A 23561-nucleotide genomic window follows, 5' to 3' on the forward strand; every position below is an offset into this window, starting at 1 on the left:
GTGGGTATTAATTGGCCTAACAGAACCGGTCTGGAACACTGGCAGATAACAGGCTTTGGGGGGTCACCCTGGCCGGGGGAGAGATGCGGCCAGCCCCTGCTTCTGCAGGCCAAGATGACCCGGGAGGTCCTGCCAGGAGGTGGCCAAGCAGGAAGTGGGCCTCATCCTGTTTTCCCATCAGGGCATTAAGGAGGCCGAGTCTCTTCCCAAGACCCCGCGTTCACTAGCCCTCCGATGACTGCTTCTTGGAGTCCATACCTAGTCTTGTAAGTACCCCCCCCCCCCAAACCATCTTAGAGCCCACACTGGACTGATTTCAAGGCAGAAGAGGGATTAAGGACCAGAGCTGGGGTTAAGGGACCTGCCCAGGGTCACACTGTTAGGAAGTATCCCAGGTCAGTGTGGCACAAAGGGAATGACTGCCGCGGCCAGACAACCCCACTTGACAAACCGGCACACTAGCAGGGGCAGCCCTGCCTGCAGCCAGTCTACACGGGTTGGGGCTCGAGTTGGTAGTCATGAAGTGCCTCCTAGGGCAGGGCACTGGGGATAGAGACCACAAAGCCCGGCCGCTCCACTGCTCCAGCGAGTGAACACCCTGCACCAACGGCCATGGGAGCCTGACACGGGCTAAACAGGAAATAACCAACAAAGGGAAAGTTGCAGAATCAGAGGGATTCGTGAAGGTTTAGTGAGGCTATGAAGGAACCTGGGCAGCCAAGAGGCGGAAATGAGGCCGTCTTAGCTATGTGAGCACCGACAGGGCTGGAAAGAGGCTTCTCTTTGGGCGATTCCGGTTATTTGGCTTTGGGAAAATCGGTGAAAACATCGGAATGCCAAGAGTTGTTTATTGAAGTGTACCTACACATGTAACTGTGATGCGCTACAAGTTACGCTTGAAATCCTTCAGAAAACCCTCCAAAGAAGCACCAAACTGGGAAATAGGTTCAAATGGTGTTGGATAATTTGGAGAATCTTCAACAAGGCGCAAACTTTTTTCTTCTTTAAAATCCCTTGAAGGCCATTAGTAGGAATGTCTAGACTGTCATGGCTTTGACTCTCTTTGTAAACTGCAAATTCCTGCAGCCATGCTAGTGAGCCATCCAACCCTGTCCGGAGGGTAGGAATTACTTCCCAAGAACAACCTGGATGAACTTCACGGCAGTGTGCCTCCCGGCAGGCCTGAGGTTACTGTGGATGTTTAAATCCATCCTTCTCTTTGGGTGTAATTAACCTTTTCTCGCACTCTCCATCTAGAAACGCAGAGACCTTTTCAAGCCTATTTACTGTTTCGGTAGGGCCTGCTGTGCCCTAATTGTAGCTTTGGGAGAAACTACTCTTATGATCTCGGCATTCTGAAAACCCCAAAGCTCTCAGCGGTGATGCTTGGCCTTAAAGCACCCGTAAAAATATTGTTGGAAATGTGGAGGGTACTCCAGGCAGAGAGCACTGAACTTTGTAAGGATTGTGGAATGCTTTGTGGACATTATTTGACCGCACATCCCTGCAAGGTTAAAGCCAGGCCCAGGCACAAAGCTAGTACGTTATCAGGCAGGACGCCTACTCTGAGGTCTCCTGCCTCAGCGCCGTGTTGGCCCATCAGTACCTGGGTTCAAAAAGAGCAATCGAGAAGTAACTACACAAGGCTGAGTTATTGCATGAAGTGTGGTTTATTGCAGGCAGGAGCAGGAACCCAGCAGTTCCATCAACAGTGACTGAGCCCCTGCAGGTGCTAGCGTGGCACCCCAACAACTCCAAAGCCTCTGGGCCTCGGCTTTACAGGGGAAGGACTCGCTCCACTGATAATGCCGAGCAGGAATGACTCAGAACACTACTCTGCTTTGCACACCCACGGATGAGGGATAGGTGGACGGTATTGACAAAAGCGAGTTTGTTTGGTTTGAATCATTGTTTCCACTGAAGCTAGTTCCCACAGGGTCCAAGAATCCCGGGCTCCATAGCTGACCTTGCATAGGATAACCGCAGACTCAGGTCAGACCAAGTGGCTCTGGTGGGGACGCCACGATCTAAGAGATTCCCGGGAAACAGACACTTAAGGGGACGTGCAGCCTGTCTACTATGCAGAAGGCAAACAGTCGGTGCTGGCACAGGCCAATGACTGCTGTCCTCAGTGGTTCACTCCTTGGCATGCCACACTTGCATCTTATTGGTGTAACAGTATTAGGGAAGCACGTGCTGTTGACTGCACTAAGGCTGCCTTTGCCATTTCAACAAAAGACAAAGAAAGGAAACAATCTACCAACTGATTAGCCCCGCTGGAGCCCAGAAAGCTTTGAGTGGCTACCTCGGCCACTGCTGCCCAGGGGCTCTAAAGGCCGGTGGAAGCCACTCCTGGCTGTTTAGAAATAGGCCCTAAGGGTGAGGGAATAAGAGAACTTCCTTTTCAGGAGAATCAGGATGGCAGTCTTGGGAAAAATGCTACCGGCCCAATGAGCTAGAAATCACACAATATAACCAAAGGAGACAAATGGGGAGAAAAAGAACATCCCGAGAATTTGGGAACTGTAGCGACTTTTGAGTTGGTTTTTGAGATCACTTCCTGTCCTCTTCACTTTCAGCCACCTCACAGAGCCCAAAAGCTTTCCTCTCTTTTTTAGCACATCCTTATTTCCCTTTCATTTTCAGCCCTAGCATTACAACCACCTGCTTCCTTTCTATAGACACAAGTTAGATAAGTGAATAGTTATGGAGAAGTTGGGTATCTTTTTTAGAACCAACCGATTTACCAGTGACAAAAAGGCCCTCTCACAGTGCCACCAAATTACAGGCTAATCTTACGATTTTTCTGAGCCTAAATTCTTCTAGGCCCACCTAAATTTCGGGTGAATAGGCATCTGCCTCTTTTTAGAGAAGGAAAAGAACAAATTCGTCCACAATCAACCTTGGTCTACTTCTCTCGTGCTGCCCACTGCTGCCACAAAGCCCCAAAGGGCAGCTGATATTCAGATATGCTACTCAAAACAATCATTAGCACTTCAAAACATCTTCCTTATGGACTACTGTAAGCAGTCTGTTGCTACAACCCACTGTGAGAGGGCAATTTATCCCATCAGTCATTTCTAGAACCAGTCTGGCCTTCTCTTGTTAGTGAGACTACTACTAAGCCAGTATTACATGGACTAGAAGGCCTAATTCCGAAGTGAAAATAGGGGCATAAGGAAATCATAAGCTGCAACCTGGCCCAATGCAATGCATGCTACCCTACACAGTAAAGTTGCTGTCCTTCAATCATTTTAAGAAACAGCTAACTACCTATATGAACTTGGTTAAATATATCATCAATATTAGCTAGCACCTAGTTGTGGTTTGAAGCTGGAACAGAGCATGTGATTAATTCATCGATGATCCACCCTTTGTCCTTATAAGACCTTCAATATATCTCAAGGTTTCACGACTTTCCTCCTCTTCCCAAGATTCCAGCCCCATCTCTCATCCTTAGGATCATAGATTTACAGCTGAAAAGAAACTCATGGATAATGGAACCCGATCTCTTCACTATATGGAAGAAGAAAAGGAGGCACAGCCGGGTGCCTTCCATGACTTCCCAAGGTCACGCAGGGATTTACGGGATCGGAATTCCAGGTCAGGTCCTCTGAATTCTAACCTTGCATTCAAAGACATAACCACTGATACAAGCATCAACAGGACACAGAAGAGATACAGTGAAATAGGGGCATAACATAGGATGCACCATTATAGAGAGAAGGGAGAAAAAAATCAAAATAATTAAATCTATAAGCAAGATCCTCCAACCACTCAAGTCACTTGCTTGCTCACTCTCAAAAGCCCATCTTGTATAAGTTCTCCAAAGATCCTATTATCGGCTGGTCTGCATTCATGTTTCTAGGAAACAAATTATGAAGTCTATCATATTTACTTTTCAGTCCACAGTCCAGGAAGGTTCTTTTAGAGAAATGTCACCACAGGTGACAATCAGCTGTCAGAGTTCGATTTCAGTGCAGGTGCCGGGTGAATTTTCCTGCTTTATTACAATTTTCTTATTTTTCAGATATTCCTTGGTGTTCTTGACCTTTTGCTTTCCAAATGAACATTACTGTCCAATTTTATGAGTGCCCCCTAGTATGTTAAGGCATTAAATCTGAAATTTGGTTCTTACTCCATCACAACTGCAATGTGTCCGCCTGTCCAAGAACACGAATTGCTCTGCAACTATTTTTCCAGATCTTCTTTTATTCCTGTAAAAAGTCTTGTAGTTCTATTTTTATAAGTCCTCTGTGTGTGTGTGTCTTCGTAGCTTACTCCCTAGTTATTTCATCTTAAACAGAATTTCTCTTCCAATCTCCTCTCCTCCTGACTTTTATTAATATACATAAAAGCTGATGAATTCAATGGATTTCTTTTGTGTCCAGCTACTTTACTCACGTTATTGGCTGTTTTGATCACAAATATTTTTTCATTCAGCCTACAGGCTTCTTTAAGACAACCATAACATCAATATGCGTTCTCTGAGGAGAGAGAAACTACAAATGTAATCGTTGTGAAAAGAAACACAGTGAAAACCAACAGGATGGGGATTACCCAATCTCAAAGGATATTAAGCAAAAACACGAAGACTCTGTCTACATCAAAGAAGTGATTCTTAAAACAATCTGGTACTAGGCAAAAATACAGAAAAGTAGATCAATGAAACAATAGATAATCAAAACTTAGGAACAAATGTACATAGTAGGAGTTTGGTAAACTAAAAAATATATAAACTACTGGGAAAGGAACTGTATTTGTTAAGAAATACCAGGGAAAATAGAAAGCAGAATGGTTTAAAACAGTTTAGATGAGTATGTTATGCCAAATTCCACAAAAAATTCCCAATGGATATGACCTAAATATAAAAGTCACACCATTAAAAAATATACCCACCAAAAAACTAAAGAATTGAAGTCTACTTATTTCACAACTATGGATAGGGGGAAAAAACTATTAATCATTCACAGGACAGGTCACAAAAGAAAAAATGCTATTAGGAATATGTAAAGTTAAAAAGCTTTTGCAGAAATAAAAAACAATGCAGCTAGACTCAAAAGAAAAAATCCTAGAAGAAAAGTCTGCATTGAATACCTTTAAACACAGTCTAACCCCAAGGTTTTGATTGTAGGTTAACACCTATTTCCAAAAGACAAGTGGCCAAAACATATGAAAAATCTTTAAAAGAAATACAAATGAAGTACTTGAAAAGAATATTGAAAAGTCTCTAGCAGTCAGAGAAATGGAAATGAAAATTATCTTCAGTATTACCCTTTCATGTATCAAGTTAGAAAAGATGGGACATAATTAGCGGGGTTACAAGAGGGCAAGCATATTGCATGGAGCTGTCGAGGAGCTCAACCACTCCTGAATTAGTAAGATCTCTTACTAAATTACTGATGCCTCTTTAACCCACAGATTCCACCAGTGGAACCATCTTCAAGGAAGAGATCGATGGGACCAATGTGAATAGACGGGCTCTGAGCTGTATTAACAAAAGTGGGAAACAAACTATATCCCTGGTGCCTGGGGAATGACTGAACGAATCATAGTATAAAAATACAGTGGAATATTACTGGGCTGCAAAGGATGGCAAAATGAATTCAAAGAAACTTGGGGATGTGCATGAAGAGTGGCAAAGTGAGGAAAGCTGGGTCAAAGCAACGTCAGACATAAATACCTTAATGATGTCAATAAACGAGCACTAAGAAGAAACAAAGCCCCTGTCAAATAGAGTAGTCAATGTTAGTAAATATCATATAAAATGAGCACAAATATCTCCTGTTAATAAGTGAAAAACTTTTGAAAATGTATGTTATAAGGGGATGTAGGTCTATTTAGGACAGCTCTATGAGATAAAAAGAAGATGTAGCAATAATTTTTAAAGGAGAAAAAAACTCCCACCCCATTATATTCATCAGGTTTTTCTTCTCCCAAGAATTGGGGCCAAGTAAGATGTCTGTTCTGGGGCAAAGCCACCCTCAAAGTTTCTCTCAATTATGCAGCCTTTGGTGTCTGGTGAGACCAGCGCTCAAGCGGAAGCACCTCCCACATTCACTACATTCAAAAGGTTTCTCTCCAGTGTGAATTTTCTGATGGCGACTAAGCTGGGCACTCTGGCGGAAACACATGCCACATTCATGACATTCATAAGGTTTCTCTCCAGTGTGAATTCTCTCGTGTTGAATAAGATGGGTCCTCTTGCAAAAGGCTTTCCCACATTCACGACATTCATGAGGTTTCTCTCCAGTATGAATTCTCTGATGGGCAGCAAGGGAAGAGTTGTAGTTGAAGGTCTTCCCACATTCATTACACTCATAAGGTTTCTCTCCAGTATGAATTCTCTGGTGGCAAATAAGCTGTGAGTTCTGGTGGAAGGCCTTTCCACATTCGTTACATACATATATCTCTCCCGTATGAACTTTCTGATGTCGAGTCAGTTCTGTGCTTTGGCGGAAGGCCTTGCCACATTCATTACATTCATAAGGCTTCTCTCCAGTATGGATTCTCTGATGGGCAGCAAGAGATGCACTGTGGTTGAAGGCTCTCCCACATTCATTACACTCATAAGGTTTCTCACCAGTATGAATTCTCTGATGGGATGCAAGGGACGAGCTATGGTTAAAGGCCCTTCCGCATTCACTGCATTCATAAGGTTTCTCTCCAGTATGAATTCTCTGATGGCGAGTAAGATGGGCACTCTGTCGAAAGGTTTTACCACATTCGGTACATTCATAAGGTTTCTCTCCAGTATGAATTCTCCAATGTTGAGTAAGCTGGGTCCTCTTGTAGAAGGCCTTTCCGCATTCATCACATTCATAATGCTTCTCTTTAGTATGAATTTTTTGATGTTGACTAAGTTGAGTTCTCCATTGGAAGGCTTTCCCACATTCAAAAGGTTTCTTTTCAGTATTTAGACTATGATAGTCAATAAGGTCTGAATTATAACTGAAGGATTTCCCACAATCGTTATACTTAGAAAATATCATTTTTGAGCTGAATCTATTATTATTACTTTTTTACTGTTTAAATAATCTAGAGTTCTTTCTGCGTATTACATTTGTGAAGATGGACTTTGTGTTGTAGACAAAAGACTTATCCTATACTAAAGATTCTACTTTCTTTCTGATCTTTCCAAAGGTTTCCTTTGGATGATTTATTTGCCAAGAATGTTTTTCCTTGTTGCTCTACTACCTCTATAAACTGAGGCTTCCTTCCAATTTAGACACAGGAAGTCTGAGTCTATCCCTGGATGGTTCTTCTACAGAAAAGTCAAAGTTGAAGTGGACTCCTTGCTTCCAGGCCTAGTCTCCAAATCTGAAAGAGAGAAAAATTGTTAATGTCCTCTGTTTTCTAGTGGTAGCCTTGTTCTATTTCATATATCAAGAAAAATAATGGTCAAACTTTTAAGAGTAAGACAAGTATCAATACATCTTGGGTGTTATGAGGACACTTTCTCAAACTTTAAAGCACTATATAAATGTAAATTAATATACAGTGTATAAAATGCTTCCGATTGAAACAATTTATGATGAAGGCATCTTTTTTAAACTGAGGAAACTGAGGTTCAGAGTGCTTTAGCAATTTTAGTAAAATTTTAACAATGTATAAAATATGGGACATGACCTTAGTACTCTTTCCACTAAACAAACTATATATAACAAAGGAAAAAAAATTTTCTGTACAGTTCTGAAGAGCAAAATTAGAAAAACCAAGGAAGGTAGAAATTACAGGAAGGTTGTTTTCTGTGCATTATCAAGGAAGGCTACAATTACAGCTGCCTAACATCTGAGCAGCAGAAGCACAGAACATTAGAAATCATGAAGATTAGCTACTACAAACCCCTCATTTTGCACAAGACACCAACTCTATCTAGTTTCAAATAAGAGGGCTCCTTCTCCTGTAAATCTCACACCTCCACTTGTCCTTTGATCTTCTCCTCAAGCAGATTGCCCCAACAAACAAGCCTTTCTCTCTCTACTACTTTTGTACCTCTCCTTGTCTACACATTTAATCTCTGCCACTTAACAAAGTTATCCAGGTCTCTCTAGTCCTTAAAACATTCTCACTTGAACAAAACATTCCCTGTCAAGCAATCATCACTTCTCTCTGAGCCCTTCCAGTCAAACTTCTGGAAAAAGTTGTTTACTTGCATCCCTTCAGACTCCTCCAAAGTTGCTCGATAATTCCATCACTCCTATTATTTCTCTTCCACTCTTCATATAGTACTCGTTCCCTGCCATTTCCAACAAACCCATGACTCCATCTTTCAAAAAACTTGTCCTCAATCTTACTATCTTCAATTATTGTCCTGCTATATCTCCTTCCCTTTATGGCTGGTCAAATCCTCAAGGTTTCCATTTCCTCTCATTCCTTTCTAAACCCTCAGCAACCTGGATTCTGATCTTGTAACTCAACTGAAATTTCCCTCTCCAAAACAACCAATGCTTTCTTGGTGGCCAAAACTAATGAAGTTTCTTCAAATTTGAAGAATTTGAAACTGTTGGTTACCATGTCCTCCTAAACACTCTCCCCTTTGTAGGTTTTTAATGACACGGCTCTCTTCTCATTCTCCTATCTGCACAATTATTCCTCCAGATCTCCTTTGTTGGGTCTTCAATTCATGTGGGGCCCATGAGGCTCTGTTCTGGGTCCCCTTCTCTTTTTATCTCCACACAAATCATTTGGCAATCTCATCAACTTCCATGAGTTTAATTATCATTTCTATGCAGAGGGTTGTGAGTTATCTATAGCTACCCTTAAGTGCCCCTTCTGAGCTACAGTCTCCCACTTTCAACTGCCCATTCCATATTTCAATTCCCCACGGGCATACAAAGTCAACATATCTGTAACAGAAAATTCTCTTTCCCTCCCCACAAACCCTACCAGTTTCCCAACTTTCCTATTCCTGTTGAGGTTGTCACTCTCCTCATAGCCACCAAAGTTCAGAACTTGTGTCAACCTCAGCTCTTTACTACACTTTCTCTACATGCCTCATGCCATTTCTATCTTTATAACATCTCTTCATCTCCTTCTTTTTTCCATTCATATAACAGCAATCCATATCACCTCTCAGTTAGACTACTGCAAGGGCCTTTGATAGCCTTCTAACTGGTTTTCCAGCCTTGTGTCACTCTCCACTTGATTCCATGTTCCACTCAGGATTTTTTGAAAGTTCAGGCCTGATCAAGTCACTCTGTTCTCCAAAAACTCCAATGGCTCGTTATGATCTCACCTAGTATGAAGAGGCCTGTTTGACCCTTAAAGCTCTTCAGAATTTGGCACTTTCCTATCTTTCTAGTCTTCTAAAACCCTACCTTATTCCCCTCTCCACAGCCTGACCACCTGTCTCCCCATCCCAATCCTACTAGTCCCACTTGCATTTTCCTCTTGGGTGACACTCCATTTCTGACCTCTCTACTCCCTCCTTTCTATGCTCAGCTCAAATTCTACCTTCTGAGGAAGGGATTTCCTCAGTTAATCAGCTGGTAATGCCTTCTTCTTTTAGATTACCATCCACCAGAGGGGCTTACATGGCCCAGGAAGCAGAGGAGATAGTCAAGAACGAAGGGGAACTGTCCTTGACTCTGGCACCAAGTTTCGGAGGGGGAGGGGTTAGGGGGGAATGTTAACCATAAGGCAAATTACCAATTTCTCTACTGCTCAGTTTTTGGCAGAATACTGACTGAGATATAGACAGAACCTTTGGGGAACATGCCATTCTTTGTGTCTGGTGGTCAATTGGATAATTAAAGGAAGGCTCTCCTTTTTCTCCTTCCATTTTGGGCCTGACTCGTTGCTACTGTGCTGCTTCTTTAATATACTGCTTGTTCTCAACCAGGCACATACCCTCCCAAAGCCAAATTCCAGTCCACCATCCCAATCTACCAAGCCTCAGGGACCCCTACTGAGAGTAGACTCTTCAATTAACTGGCCTATGAGCTCACAGCACTTCCTGAGGATCTTAGCAGCTTTCCAGTGGAACCTAACCCTGAGAATGGCGATCCAGCCTTTGCTTAAAGATGTTCCATGTCTCTCACCCAATGTGCCCCCCCCCCCCCCCCCCAGACAACAGTGCTGACTGGCCACATTCCAGGTTCAAGTTTGAACCTTGAAATTCAGAAAATTTTGGAGTTTCCTTCTAATCTTCAGAAACTATCGGTGCCTAACTGAGCATAGTGGCTGGCAAACAGGCACTTGGGAAATGGAAGCCTTGGCTGACTGATTATGAGGGCAGTAAGACTTGGGAAATGTGGATTGTGACAGTCTAAACCATGACTTCACCAGACTCTCCCTCCAATGATCCAGCCCAGGCCTTTGCCATCTTTCATCTGTCCAGGGCTGTCTTCCTTCTATTTCACTCCCTGAGGACACCCTCTGGATGCTGTTTCTGGGTTGGGCCACTCAATAAGTACCTTCTTTAAAAGTTGTTTCAGTAACCCTAATTTTACTGTGCTTTGGGATCCTCTACCATAATATGAGCCCAAGACTGGAGTTGGAGGGAAAATGGTCTTGATAGACTCAATGTTAAAATAGTATAAAAGAGGTCCCCACTAAGAGCTTTACAAATATCTTTTCATTTCATCCTTGTCACAAATGTGAGACAGGAGTTATTACTATCCCTATTTTTACAGGCAGACAAAGGCAAAGTGCTACAGCTAAGAAGTATCTGAGGAGGATCTGGTCTTCTTGACTCCAGGCCCAGCACACTATCCACTGTGCCCCATCCTGATCCCCCCAAAACAGGATGACCTCTTTCCTTGACCACACATCTAAGTGCCAAGGCACAGCCATGGCCTCTAGAACCTCCATTCATTCTCCTTTTCTGGATGACATGGTTTTATTGGCTTTGACTAACCAAAAGCTAAGAGATTTCTTTCTCAACAGCAAATATATGACCATGGTGCCTGGAAGGCATCTTAGAAGATGAAAGGGAACGCTCATAAATGATTACACTCCGGAAATCAGTCTATTGGTCAAACTGGAGAGTTATCTTCTAGCTATTTCATCAGAGAGGGTCTATGAGGACAAGAAACAGCACGTGAGAAGAGGTCCTACTGTGGAATAGGTCCTGGCCAGGTGCTGTCAAGTTAAAGCAGTCTCTGGTTATACGACAGTCTCACTCAGGAAAAGGAAAACTAAGGAAACTCTTCACCACATCTGCTCACAGTGAAGGTATTTCTCTTGGCATAAAGGCCAGCTCTTCAATTAGCATAAGATTCTTTGGGTACCTGGAAGACTGCTATGTAAAGAAGACTCCCAGCCTGTCTAAAGTATGTATTCTGGGAGGAGGGGGCTGGGCACAGACACTCTCTAGCAATGCAGCACCCTCGTTTTAGAGATGGGGTAAACCCCACCAAGTCAGGGGCACAGCAGAGGGTCACTAGACTGAAGTAAATCACTGAACTCCTGGCTACTAAGAGCAACTGCCTCACCTGGCTGCTGGGAGAACCACCCAGCGTAATATATGCAAAGTTCTTTGCAAGCCTTGAAGTGCTCCCACAGCTATTGTTGTCCTCATTATTATTATTACAGAGAGGAGTTTGCAGAGTTTGGAGAACTAAGAACTACACTTTCTCACTCAGTTTAGTGCTCGCTATCTCTCACTTCTCTGCTTTGACCAAAGATTTCGAGGAGCATGAAATGTAAACCACAAAATTCTAACCCAAATCACATCTCTCAGCCCCCCCCCCCCCCCATTAGGGATCTGCTACTTCCTGCTTACTGGGTTCCTACATAATTGACTGTTCTCAGGTTTCACAGAAGTTGAAGACAAGAAGCATCTTTCCAAGCAGACTGTGGGGCCCCCTCCCCCCAGCCCCTTTGTCATTTCATCTGTAGTCAACATTCTAAATCTCCACAACAACTCACTCACAACTAGAGTTGGGGAGGGGCAGGACTTTTTCTGGAGTCTTGTGAAATGCTTTCTTGGGCTATTCAGGCAGACTTGGTGGGGAAGAATATTCCATTATCAAGTAGTTAGAGGCACTGTTCTAATGCAAACCTGGATTCTCCCAAGTCAGTACCTGGGCAGGGAAGTGCATCCTGGCCCCTCAACCCGCTGGCTTTGTGCTGGGATGATGAGAAGGCTCTGATGCCCCCCTCTGGCATGTGGGCTATAGGTTTGCTACCATGGATCTAGGGGGCTGTGATGGGGGCATGGAGGTGGTCAGGGTCTACGTGAAGCAAACCTGAGTACACTGGAGGAGCCCACAGCTGGCCAGGGGTGTCAGACATTGGGGATCTGGGAGGGGCACTCTACTCTGGACCAAGGGTCCCAGTAGAACCAAGAGCTCTGGTCCAGGGCTACCTGGCCTTGGGCTCTAGAGAAGGCAGCATGGAATAGAACCCAAGATCTCCTCAAGGGATAGTCCCAGCAGCCTCTAGCATTTATACAGCACTGAAAGTTATCTGAAGTCCTTTATAGACATCAGCTCATATGATGATCCTTATAACAACTCTGGGAAGTAGATGTCATTATCTCCATTCTACCAATGAGGAAACTGAGGTAAGCAGAAGGCAAGAGCCTGGCTCAGGGTAATACAGCTAGAAAGTGTTGGAGACCAGACCTGAAGACAGGGCTTCCTGATTACAGGACCAGTGCTCTACCCATTGTACCCCCTGACTGCTTCTTAAACACAACCAAGTGTCTGCACCTCTAAATGATATCTGATCTTCAGGCAGGAAGATCTGAATTCAAATGCCAACTCAGTCTCTGGCATACCTCTGGCTGACCCTGCCCTTCTCAACCTGAGTTTCCCCATCTGTAAACTAGGAAGATGACAGCACCTGTTTCATAGGGGCCTAGGAAAGTTCAAGGAGATGTTGTGTACTCCATCCAGCACTTCACAAAACTGAAGCACTTTATAAAAGCTAGCTCTCAATTACAAAGAGTGGAGATCTGTGTGGGTGGAGGGAGTTTTCCTACACAGCTGAAATCCCTGGGGGAGGGAGGTAGCAATGTAATGTTCATCTTATTTACATTTTTTACCCAGTGGAGGATAAACAAATCCTCCAGCCTAGAAAGCATTTCCTGAAATAGCTGACTCTGGAAGAAAGTGAGTGAAGTAACCTATGAGCTGGACCTGAAGCCTGAGGGGAAACAGAGTAAGTGGACCCTGAAAGAATCAAGAAGTCCAGACCTCTGGGATGGGAGGTAGAAGGGATGGGCAAGGCCAATGGAGGACAAAGTACTTTGTTGCAGACCCTGGGCTGCTGTGCTCAGATCTCCATTTGGGGAAGCAGATTCCAAGAGCCCTGGCCATCCTTATCAAAGCAGACCCTAACCTGATCTAATATCTAGTCCAGAAAGGAGACAAATAACAACTCCTCTCCCCAACTTCTCAGGAGTTAAGAAAGGGGCATAAGGAAAAACAAGAGCTAGCTCCCTAGAGCTGGCACAGACATCAAGGTGACTATCTCTGCACTTTAACATTCTCCTGAATGTCATTCACTGTAACTCCTTGGAAGTAATCTCTGCAGGAGGTGCCATTAAAACCCAAAAAGAACCCAAAGAAGGGGGGAAGGGGAGAATGCTATTTCCAAGAAGTTGAGTGAGAAAGGTGCTAAGTTCCAAGGCCAGAGATCGAGATGGAAAGGCCAAGAGGGCAGGAGATGGGGAAGGCTGGAGGAAGAGAACAGAGGCCAGACTGTATGTAACAGTAAATCCTGGCCTAGGGTTGTGCTTGCCACAGGACAGGGGGCCCCTGAACTTCCAGAACTCCTCAAGCAGGTCTGGCTTCTGAACCTCCAGAGATTCTGGCTTCCTCTTCTGTTACAGAGAACAGCCTTTCTGGAGGCTTGTTTATCCTCTACAAGGTAAAAAAAGTAAATAAAAAGAACATCACAGCCAGCCAATACCTCCCTCTTCCCCTCAGGGATTTCACCAGTGAAGGAAAAGTCTCTCTACCCACACAGATCTCAACTGGCAGGTAATTTAGTCTGGTCGTTGCCGGGGGCACTGAAGAGAGATTAGGCACTCCCCACAAACTGGAATGAGTCAGGAGGCAGGGCAGAGAATGCCATCTTCCGCCTACTGGGCCACTCAGCCTTCAATTACCTGTAACTTTCTCAACAAGGAAACAAATGGAAAGCTAACAGAATCCAGTTCTGATTACTTCCTGAGGAATTCCAAGCTCTCACTGAGTCCAAGTACCAGCACAGGCTGCCATCTTTACTTTCTGGCCACTCCCTCCAAGGTGCTCTCTCCTGCTCCCAGCTCTGTCTTCTCCATCTTCTTTCTGCCTTGGGCTCTCAGTTCTATGGTGGTAAGCCTTGAGGACTTTTCTCCCTCCATTCCTCCCTGGAATGCCTTTACTTGCCTGTTTTCTTAGTCCGGAGATCAATCAAAAATGAAAAAGGGGTGAGAAAGAACTGTTTCACAGCTGCTGGGACAAAGGCAGGGAGGTCCAAGTGTGCACTCTGTATCAACACTGTTACACAAGGCAGTTCTCAGGTAGCGAGGTGCCACAGTGGACTGAGTACTCGGCGGGGAGCTCCGAGGTCAAACCCAGTCTCAGACATTAAGAGCTGTCTCATTCTGGGACTTTTGCCTCAGTTTCCAACTGAAAAAACGGAGATTATAATAGTATACCCTCCCTCCCCCGAAGATCAAATGAGATCATACTGGCAAAGACAGGTACAAAGTAGATGCAAGAACACCTGCGGCTTAATAAATGCTTGTTCCCTTCCCCATTAAAGCTGGGTTTTACTTATCTCCACAGTCAGCCTTGACCAGGGTCTGCCTTTAGAACAACTCAGTGGTGACCCCACAAAAAGCCTTCCTTGGAACTCCAGAGTTCCTGCCCTGCTAGTTTCCACGAACAAATTTCTCCTCCCCGGGGGTGAGCACTACTGGAAAGTCACACAATTAAGCATTGCCTCAGTAGAGCCCTCACTACTGCCTGACAAATCTTTCTGGGTTGCCTGACTATGGGAGAAAAAAATGACCCCTTTCTATCCACTAACTTGTAAGTGAAATTTCATACTTTCTTCAATTATGGATCTTTTTAAAAGTCTGGTTTTCAGGTGGGTTCCTGCCTCAAAAAAGAACCCCAGCTCCAGACTGGCAGGGACTCCCTAAATCATTTCTCCATGGTGACATGCCTCCAAACACACCCTGCACCTGTTTGTCCAGTGGGTAGGGCCTCAGAGGCCAATGAGAGCCTATCAGAATAGCCATTGCCCACTCTAGTGTCCTGTTTGAATGTAAAGGGGCCCCCTATTTTGATGCTCCCCATTTCACTTTTCAATAGTTCCAAATGCCAGGTGGTTTTTCTTTCACCTGAACTTAAATGTACCCCCAGCAACTTCCTCCTCCTTTCTGCCCTCTGGTTCCTCAGTGACAACCCTCTTGGAGGCACTGAAGACTGGCTTAGAAGTATTCTTTTCTCATTGCAGGGGAAGAGGGTCTTCACTTCTTCCAAAGGCTAGTCCTCTTCCCAGCGCCCTTGATTTTATTCCCACCCTTCTTGGCCAGGCCCTCCAGTCTCTCACCCCAGGGAATCTTCTGCCTCTCCCTTTCCGGTTCCCTAGACTGCCTGCATATACAACCCAGCTTCTTGATTCAGTGACCAGGCTAATGACCATGCCTGCCAGTGTCCTTCTATCAGTCACACTTCCTGAGAAAGCTGACAGCTGCTCTTGCCACCATTCTCTCTTCAACCTCTTGCCACCTACTGGCTTCAGTCTCTACTGCTAAGAGCTCTCAATCACCAATTTCCTCTTTTCTTCATTGCCAAATCTATCTTTTAATGCTCATGTTCCTCGATCTAGTCACAAGTGACACTGAAGATTATTGTTAGATGTTTTTGTCTTTGTATACCCAGTGCCTAGCTGAGTACTTGAGAAATAATAGGCTCTTAATTACTGCTTGATGGGTTAGCTAGGAAGCACAGTGTCTTGTCTGAAGTTGGGAGGTCCTGGGTTCAAATGTGACCTCAGATATTTCCCAGTTGTGTGACCCTGGGCAAGTCACTAACACCCATTGCCCTAGCCCTTATGGCTCTTCTCTTAGAAATGATACTAAATGGGGGCAGCTGGGTAGTTCAGTGGATTGAGAGCCAGGCTTAAAGATGGGAGGTCCTAGGTTCAAATCTGGCCTCAGACACTTCCCAGCTGTGTCACGCTGGGCAAGTCACTTACCCCCATTGCCTAGCCCTTACCACTCTTTCTGCCTTGGAACCAACTGATTCCAAGATGGAAGGTAAAGGTTAAAAAAATTTTTTTAATTAAAAAAAAAATAACACTAAACAAGCTAAGGGTTTAAAGAAAATGATTGCTTGGTGAATTCAATGAAAGATAGCACTATCTTCTGCTTCTTTGCTCTTCCCTGAGTTTTCAGGCTGGGGCCTTCCGTTTCTCTACTGGATCCTTCTGGGATTTCTCTGCTCCCTTCCTAAAATCTTACCAAGCCCTTTCTCTTGAGTGTTCTCCAAGGTTCTCTCCTAATCTCTCCTCTCTCTGATGCCCTCAATCCTTGACACCTCAGTCACTTCTAGAGCTTCAGGTATTACCTTGAAACCTGCAGAAGAGTCATTTTCATTTCCCCCCTTTTTTTGGGTGGGGCACTTGGAGGGAGTACAGAGGGCAGGGCGGTGGGAACCTGAAGGGCTGTCACTTAAAAAAAGGGATCAGCCTGGTGAAGAGCTAGAAGCAATGGGCAAAGGCTGCAAAGAAACAAAGTTTAGGTCTTCTGTTAGGAAAAACTTCCTAACAACTGGAGCTTTCTCAAGACAGCTCAGGCTTCTTCAGTCACTGGAGGTCTGTTAGCACAGGCCTGGGGCCACTTGCTAGGCAGATGCCCAGGGAGACTGTTTTGCAGCCCAACTTTGGACTTGATGGCCTGAGGCTCTCCCAGCCCAGCAAACAGGACCCTGAGGCAGCAAGGTGGTGCCACAGTGGAGAGCCTGGAGCTTGAGTTCAAATCTTGTCTTACACTTACCCAGCTGTGTTACTTGGCCATCCTTCAAATCTACATAAGGGAGCCAACGAGGACAGAGGAAGAGATTTCATTAGGGAACTCCCAGGTGGGGAAACCTCTGAAACCAATTCAGACTGCACCACCACGTGGACTATTTATTTACCTCACCGTCTTATACACACACACACCCCATTCATATGCACATGCATGTCTACATGACACATACACATTTCCACACCGCCCTGATCCGAGGTGCAGGGGCCAGGGGCTGCTGGGTGCACCTGCTGGGTCTCCGCACCCCCTCATTCTCGGACCCCGACCAGCGACTGATGCCCCCTTATCCAAGACCCCAGTTATACCAAGAAGGAATCTGCCCGTCGGACTCAAGCGAGTCGCTCCCCGGCATTGGAGGCAGGATTTGAATGCAGGCCTGGGCCCGACCCCTCCTAGATCCCTGGGCTCCGGCGTCCGGTGTGATCGAGGGGGCGGGGTCCTTCCACTTCAGGGGACATAGCGAGCGTGTCAGGAACAGGCGCTTCCAAAGCGCTTTAAGGCCGAGGCGCCGGGCCCCTCCCCCCGGGGTCGAGGTAGGACGACGCCCATAGCTGGTAGCGGGGGCGGAGGCAGCCAGCTGGGCCGGGCTGGGCCTTCTTTGGCGGGCGCCCGGAAGGTGCCTCAGTTTCCTCCAGGGGAGGCCCCCGTGGCCCTTAGTTTCCCTACCCAGAGGCGGCGCAGGGGCCTAAACCTGATTCTGAGGCGGTCCGGGCCCGGGGCAGGGCGGAGGGTGGGGGTGGGGAGCTCGCCAGAGCCCCGGCGACCCGACCCAGGCAAGACGCCCCTCGGGCCCAACGGACTCACCTGCTCCCTTCTCCAGGGGCGGCGGCCCCTCCTCGGGCCCAGACACAGCGAGCAAAATAAGGCGGCGGCAGCTGAGGCGGTGGCGGCGGCGGCGGCTGCGACCACAACCAAGGCGTCCTCGGGCCAAGCACCGCGAGAGCTCAGTGCACGCGAGCGCCAAAACTCCGCCCTCGAGGCGCGCTCTTGGAGAATACTCCGCCCCTTTATCTGAGGCTGCCAATGAGAGAGAAAGAGCTTCCCCCCCCCCCCCCCCCCGCCGCACACCCTCGCCCCCTCCTTCCTCAGCGCCTCAGCGTCCGGCCCCGCCCTCTCCGGCTCCAGCACAGAACCCCGCCCACCACCCTCCTTCCCCACCCTGTGGGGAATCAGGACCCCCTTGTCTCTTCGCTGCGTGGGCCGTGCCTGTGCGCTCTAGTCTTTCCCGTCCCCACTTCAGATTGAGAACCCCCGGAGGCGGGTTTTGGTCCTGGTGCTTGTCCTGGCCGTGGAAACCCGGGAGAGGGGCATCCCGATGATAGGTGGGGGGCAGCACTGCACTCACCCGCTCGGGGGGCCAAAGGGAGGGAGGGAGTTTCCGCTCCAGATTCCCGGCCTGTTGAGGGAGTTTCCGCACGGAGCTCCCCTACCTCCGCTGCAGGGCGGGGAGTTTCCACCCCGGGGGTTCCCCGCCTCTGGAGAGGGAGTTTCCACACTGGGATTCCCCACACAGATGCAGCATTCCAAGATGTGCCAGGAGAGGGTCGCAAAGATCCAATGGAGCCCCTCTGCGGGCTCCCGAGGACCCCACCCTCTACTCTGGCATTCACAGCTGCCGTAGAGGGAGGGGTGTGCCGGACGGGGGAGGGGGTGCCTCCGCTCGACCTTCCTAGGAGGGGCCCGGCCGGTCTGGAGCTGGGGACCCTGCCCCAGGGCAGGCAGCCCGCTCCCGGCCGCGCGTGGATGGCCAGGGAAGAGGCAGCAGCGGCCGCATCATCCTCAAACCTTTGACTAGAGAACTATGAAGAGGGAAGGCGGTGCATGGAGGAGAGAGAGACAGATAAGAGAGCAGAGACAGAAAACATATTCTCTCTCCCTCATAATTAGCTCCTGATAATTGGGGCTTAACTCAAGGAAACCCCAGCCATTGCCCCATCAGAAGCCATCGCCAGGAAGAGATGGTGGCTTTGGGCCAGTTTCTAAAGGGGACAAGAAATTGCTGGCACTTGAAGCCCGCCCTTTTCTGATAGAAAAGCATGGCCGTCCACTGAAGCTCCCATTACATTGATTTCTACTGGATTTCTTCAGGACCTCAGCCAAAGTGGAGGTGCATCTGCTGCTTGAAAGATGACCACGTCCATTTTTTCTCCTCCTATAAACTCACTTGGTCCTCACAGCACACTTGTGAGGTTGGCATAAGCTGCCCAGATGCCCTCCCTGGTGGGCACTTCCACAGTGAGTTCTATGGCTAGGACCTCCCCGCCCCCCCTGACCTGTCTCTTCTGTGGCTTGAACACATTTTTGGTAGGGGATCTAGGGCAGCAGCATCCAAACGGCCTCTTCCCTTTTGGATTGAGGTCCCAGAGCTTGGGCTACCCAGGGGCCTCAGTGTCCCTAGTACCTAGCACAGTGCCTGGCACATGGTAGGCCCTTAATAAATGTTCTTTCATTGACCCGAGTGCAGGTAAGAGAGTGCAGGGGCAGCTCTTCCACCAAATCCTGGGGTCCTTGAGTGCCTAGTACATAATCTTGCCCTGTCCTGTTTGTGGCTCTACAATATTTGAGTTCTTTATTTCTGGTTGTTCCCAGAATTTCCTTTTTCTTTTTACCCCTTACCTTCAATCTTAGAATCAATACCAAGTATTGATTCCAAGGCAGAAGAGCAGTGAGAGCTAAGCAATCAGGGTTAAGTGACTTGCTCAGGGTCACAGAGCTAGGAAGTCTGAGGTCAAATTCAAACCCAGGACCTCCCATCTCCAGACCTGGCTCTCTATCTCCTGAGCCACCTAGATGCCCCTGATTGCGGTATTTTCTACTTGACCTGGGAATTCTGAAAATTGGTTATATTTCTGGAAGTTTTTTTTTTCTTCCTGGGGATGTTAAGTGGATTCTTTCCATTTCTATTTTACTCTCTGGATCTGAGATACTGAGACTATTTTTTTTTTTAAACCCTTACCTTCCGGCTTGGAGTCAATAGTATGTATTGGCTCCAAGGCAGAAGAGTGGTAGGTAAGGGCTAGGCAATGGGGGTCAAGTGACTTGCCCAGGGTGACACAGCTGGGAAGTGTCAGAAGCCAGATTTGAACCTAGGACCTCCCGTCTCTAGGCCTGGCTCTCAATCCACTGAGCTACCCAGCTTCCCCCTGAGACTATTTTTCTTGATAATTTATTGGAATGTGATGTCTATGCTCTTTTTAAAAATCATGGCTTTCAAGTAATCCAAGAATTCTTTGAATGATTTCCCCTCAGTCTATCTTCCAGGTCAGATGGTTTTCCTATAAGATATTTCATACCCTATTGTATTTTGTCATTATTTTGTCTTTGTTTTATTGTTTCTTTATGTTTAATTAATCATTAACTTCCAATTGCCCAATTCCAGTTTTAAAGGAATTTTAGTGAACTTTTGTAAAATATCCCTCTTGGCTTATTCTGCTTTTCGAGGAGTTTATTTCTTCAGTGAATTTCTGTGCCTTTTCTATCTACCAGGCTATTAATTTTCTTGTCATATTTTTCTTGTACCATTCTGATTTCTTTTCCCAATTCTACCTCTATTACTCATCTCTTTCTCTAACTCTTCCAGGAATTCTTTTTGGGCTTGTATCCAGTTAATGCCTTTCTTTGGGAATTTGGTTGTAGGTGTTTTTGAATTGTTGTCTTTGGAAATGATTTTAGGTTTCCTTAAAAGCAGATTTTTATAGCGAAGTTCTTTTTATTTTTTGTTGCTTGCTCATTTTTTCAGCTAATTTTGGCTTTGAACTTTATGTTAAAGTTAGATTTAGCTCTCCTTGGGGTAGGGAGACACTGTCTCAAGCTTCAGGTTTCTTGTGTTGCTGTTTTCAGAGCTGGTTCTAAGAGTCTGCAAGTTTTTGATGCTTCCAACTATGGGAGATCGAGGGAGAGACATGATCATTGCACTTCTGGTCTCTCTGGTGCTTACTCAGGAAGGGCCTTCTTTAGCTAAAAATGCTAGAGCTTGTCTTGGCCCTAGAACTGTGTGTGTGTCCAGGGCCCTGCTCCCTTGTAGTCACAAATGCTATGGGAACTGGTGCCAGCCCCCCCCCCCTCGTTCTTGTGACCAATCACAAACATACCTCTCTTTGCTGGAACTGTGACCTAGAACTTCGTATGGGCAATAAACTTCTCAGAGTACCTTCCAGTAAGGGATCCTAGGACTTACCCTAATGTCATTGGCTCAAGCCCCAATTCCAAATATTTCCTCCCTGTCCCCAGTGTGATAGCAGTGGATTACACCCCAGTTCCATTTAACTGTAACTATCAGTTTGCTTTTATAAGGGAACATTTAAAGATTTTTGTTGAGTTGTTTTCAGTCCTGTCAGTCTCTGTGACCCCATTTGGAGCTTTCTTGGCATAGTTACTGAGGGTCTTGCCATCTCCTTTTCCAGCTCATTTTACAGATGGGGAAACCAAGGGGTTAAGTGACCCCTTGTAAGTGTTTGAGGCTAGATTTGAACTCATGAAGATGAGTCCTCCTGATTCTAAGCCCAGTGCTCTACCACTAGGCCACTTAGCTATCTACTTTAAAGGTAGAACAAGGACAACAGTTTGTAGTTTTCCCCAAACACTTCAGGGACACACTTGTCTTATACCCACTCAGCCCTTGTGGAGAGTGAGCTCAGCCTTAACGCAGTGTCTGCACAAGTCCCATCAGTTTCATGTTCAGATGGGACCTCACTGTTGGAAGAGTCTTCATCTCAGTGGCTGCTGGGCTGGGTCTTGAAGGTTACTCCCTGATCCTTGACTCATTGATGCTCTGCTAACTGCAAAACTGAGTGTGGACTTGAGTCCTGACACTAGGTCCCACCGAGGCTTGTTCCCTTGACCTTTTGAAATTCACACAGTCATTATGTCCAGATAAATATCCTTTAAATGTATAAAGAACAAACACGGAGCCAAAGGACCAAGGCCGAGATTCATCGTGGCCACATGTCAACCTCTAATGGAAAGAAGGCCCAAGGCCTCTCCCATTGCCCCTCTGCCTCTCCCAGGGTACCTTCTGCTAGGAGAGATGAACTCAAACCAAAGGAAGAGGGTAAACCAAGAGAAGCCATGGCCAACTGATGTCTCTTGAATTCTCCCAGGCTTAGCTAGACAGTCATAGATAATCCAAGAGGCTCCTCTTCACCATGGGGTTAGCGGACTCGACCCAATGACCAGATGTCTATACCTGCTTGAAAGCTCCTCCAAAGCAAAGATTGAGCACATTGGTTAGTTTGATCCTCCCCTAGCATTTCCTAAGTGCCCCTGTGTGCCAAGCACTGTGCCAAGTGTTGGAGTTGGGGGGGTACAAAGAAAGTCAAAACTATGGGCCCAATTCTCAAGGAGCACCCGATCTAATGGAGGGGACAACATGCAAACAACTATACAAACAAAATCTTTGCAGGATAAGTTGGAGGGGAGTGGGTAGCCTTAGGGGGAAGGTACTAGAATTGAGGAGGCCTGGGATAGGCTTCTTACAGGAAAGACTGTAGCTGAGGCATGAAGGAGATCAGAGAAGCCAGTAAAGTCAAGACGAAGGGACAGGAGGGAGATAGTGCCATTGGATGACAGAATACATGGAAGGAAGTGAGCTTACATTCCCTATGCAAACTCATTTTGGGTAGCCAGCAGTAGCTGAGATTCTGAACGTGTTGATTCAGACATACTGGGAAGGAACCAGGCCTGGGAAGTAGCCAGCTACACTGATTGAAGGCCAGCCCTTCCTAGGTTTACTACCTACTACTGCATGATCAATTCCTCCATCTATCCATCAGTCAGTCAGCATTTATTAAGCACCTACTATGTATCAGGCATGGCAGTATTGGGTTCTGGATCCAGGAAAAGTCACTTCATTTTTCAGTCAATTTCTTCAATTTAAAGAGAGCTTAAGTGGCTTAATATTCATCCTAGCAATCAAGCTAGAAGGGAATCAGAAGTCATTTAGTCCAGTCCCCTCATTTTATAGCCTGTGAAGTTGTTCCTATGTATGAATTTGGGCAAGACTGCCCTGGGCCTCAGTTTCCTCTGTAAAATAGGTTGGCCTAGATGGCCTCTGAGGTTTTTCCAGATCCAACTCTGTGATCAAAAAAAAAAAAACAAACCCTTCCCTCTGCTTCTTTTTAGGATTTTTCCTTTTCCCACCTATTATTAACCTCACTGGAATCCCTGAAAATCCATCCAAGTCCCTGAGCTCCCTTGAGTTCCTAGCTCCTGAGCTGACATGGTTGGCCAGGTTCAGAGAACTGACTTGTTTGGATCTTACTTACCTGTCTCCCTAATCCTGCCTATCATCTTCTACCAAAATGTCATCCATTTCCCTTTCCCTGTCTCCTAATAACTAATGCACATTTTCTAGGATTTATTTATAAGGGAAAATAGAAGGCACTAACTCCCATATTGTTTAGCCAGGTTAAAATCTGGCTTTGGACACTTACTAGCTGGGTGATCTTGGGCAAGTTATTTAACCCTGTTTACCTTGGTTTCCTTTTTCTATAAAATGGAGAAGGAACTATCAAACCATTCCAGTATCTCTCCTAAGAAAACCCCAAATGAGGTTTCAAAGAATCACACAACTGAAAATAACAGA

General features: G+C 46.1%; 1 protein-coding gene across 4 annotated transcripts; it reads right to left on the reverse strand.

Moving 5' to 3' along the window:
• Positions 1–1651: 1651 nt before the first annotated feature.
• LOC100617733 (zinc finger protein 501-like) lies at positions 1652–17988 on the reverse strand. Of its 4 annotated transcripts, none has more exons than XR_008917142.1 (2): positions 17783–17988; positions 1652–7320 (listed from the first exon to the last, which is right to left on the reverse strand). XR_008917142.1 is itself a non-coding variant. In XM_007490700.3 (2 exons), exon 2 carries the CDS (start codon positions 6990–6992, stop codon positions 5997–5999), a length of 996 nt encoding a protein of 331 aa, XP_007490762.1. In that variant the 5' UTR covers positions 6993–7320; positions 11729–11848; the 3' UTR covers positions 1652–5996. The 4 variants fall into 4 exon arrangements, 3 of the variants coding, with proteins under 3 accessions (XP_007490762.1, XP_007490763.1, XP_007490764.1); XM_007490700.3 differs by lacking the exon at positions 17783–17988 and adding an exon at positions 11729–11848; XM_007490701.3 differs by lacking the exon at positions 17783–17988 and adding an exon at positions 11439–11666.
• Between the last annotated feature and the right edge of the window lie 5573 nt (positions 17989–23561).

The sequence above is a fragment of the Monodelphis domestica genome, chromosome 3 (genome assembly GCF_027887165.1).
Source record: "Monodelphis domestica isolate mMonDom1 chromosome 3, mMonDom1.pri, whole genome shotgun sequence".
In the NCBI taxonomy this organism is placed as follows: Eukaryota; Metazoa; Chordata; class Mammalia; order Didelphimorphia; family Didelphidae; genus Monodelphis; species Monodelphis domestica.

Coding starts and splice junctions, on each gene's coding strand:
- LOC100617733 (XM_007490700.3), bottom strand. CDS start 6,992: ATGATATTTTCTAAGTATAACGATTGTGGGAAATCCTTCAGTTATAAT.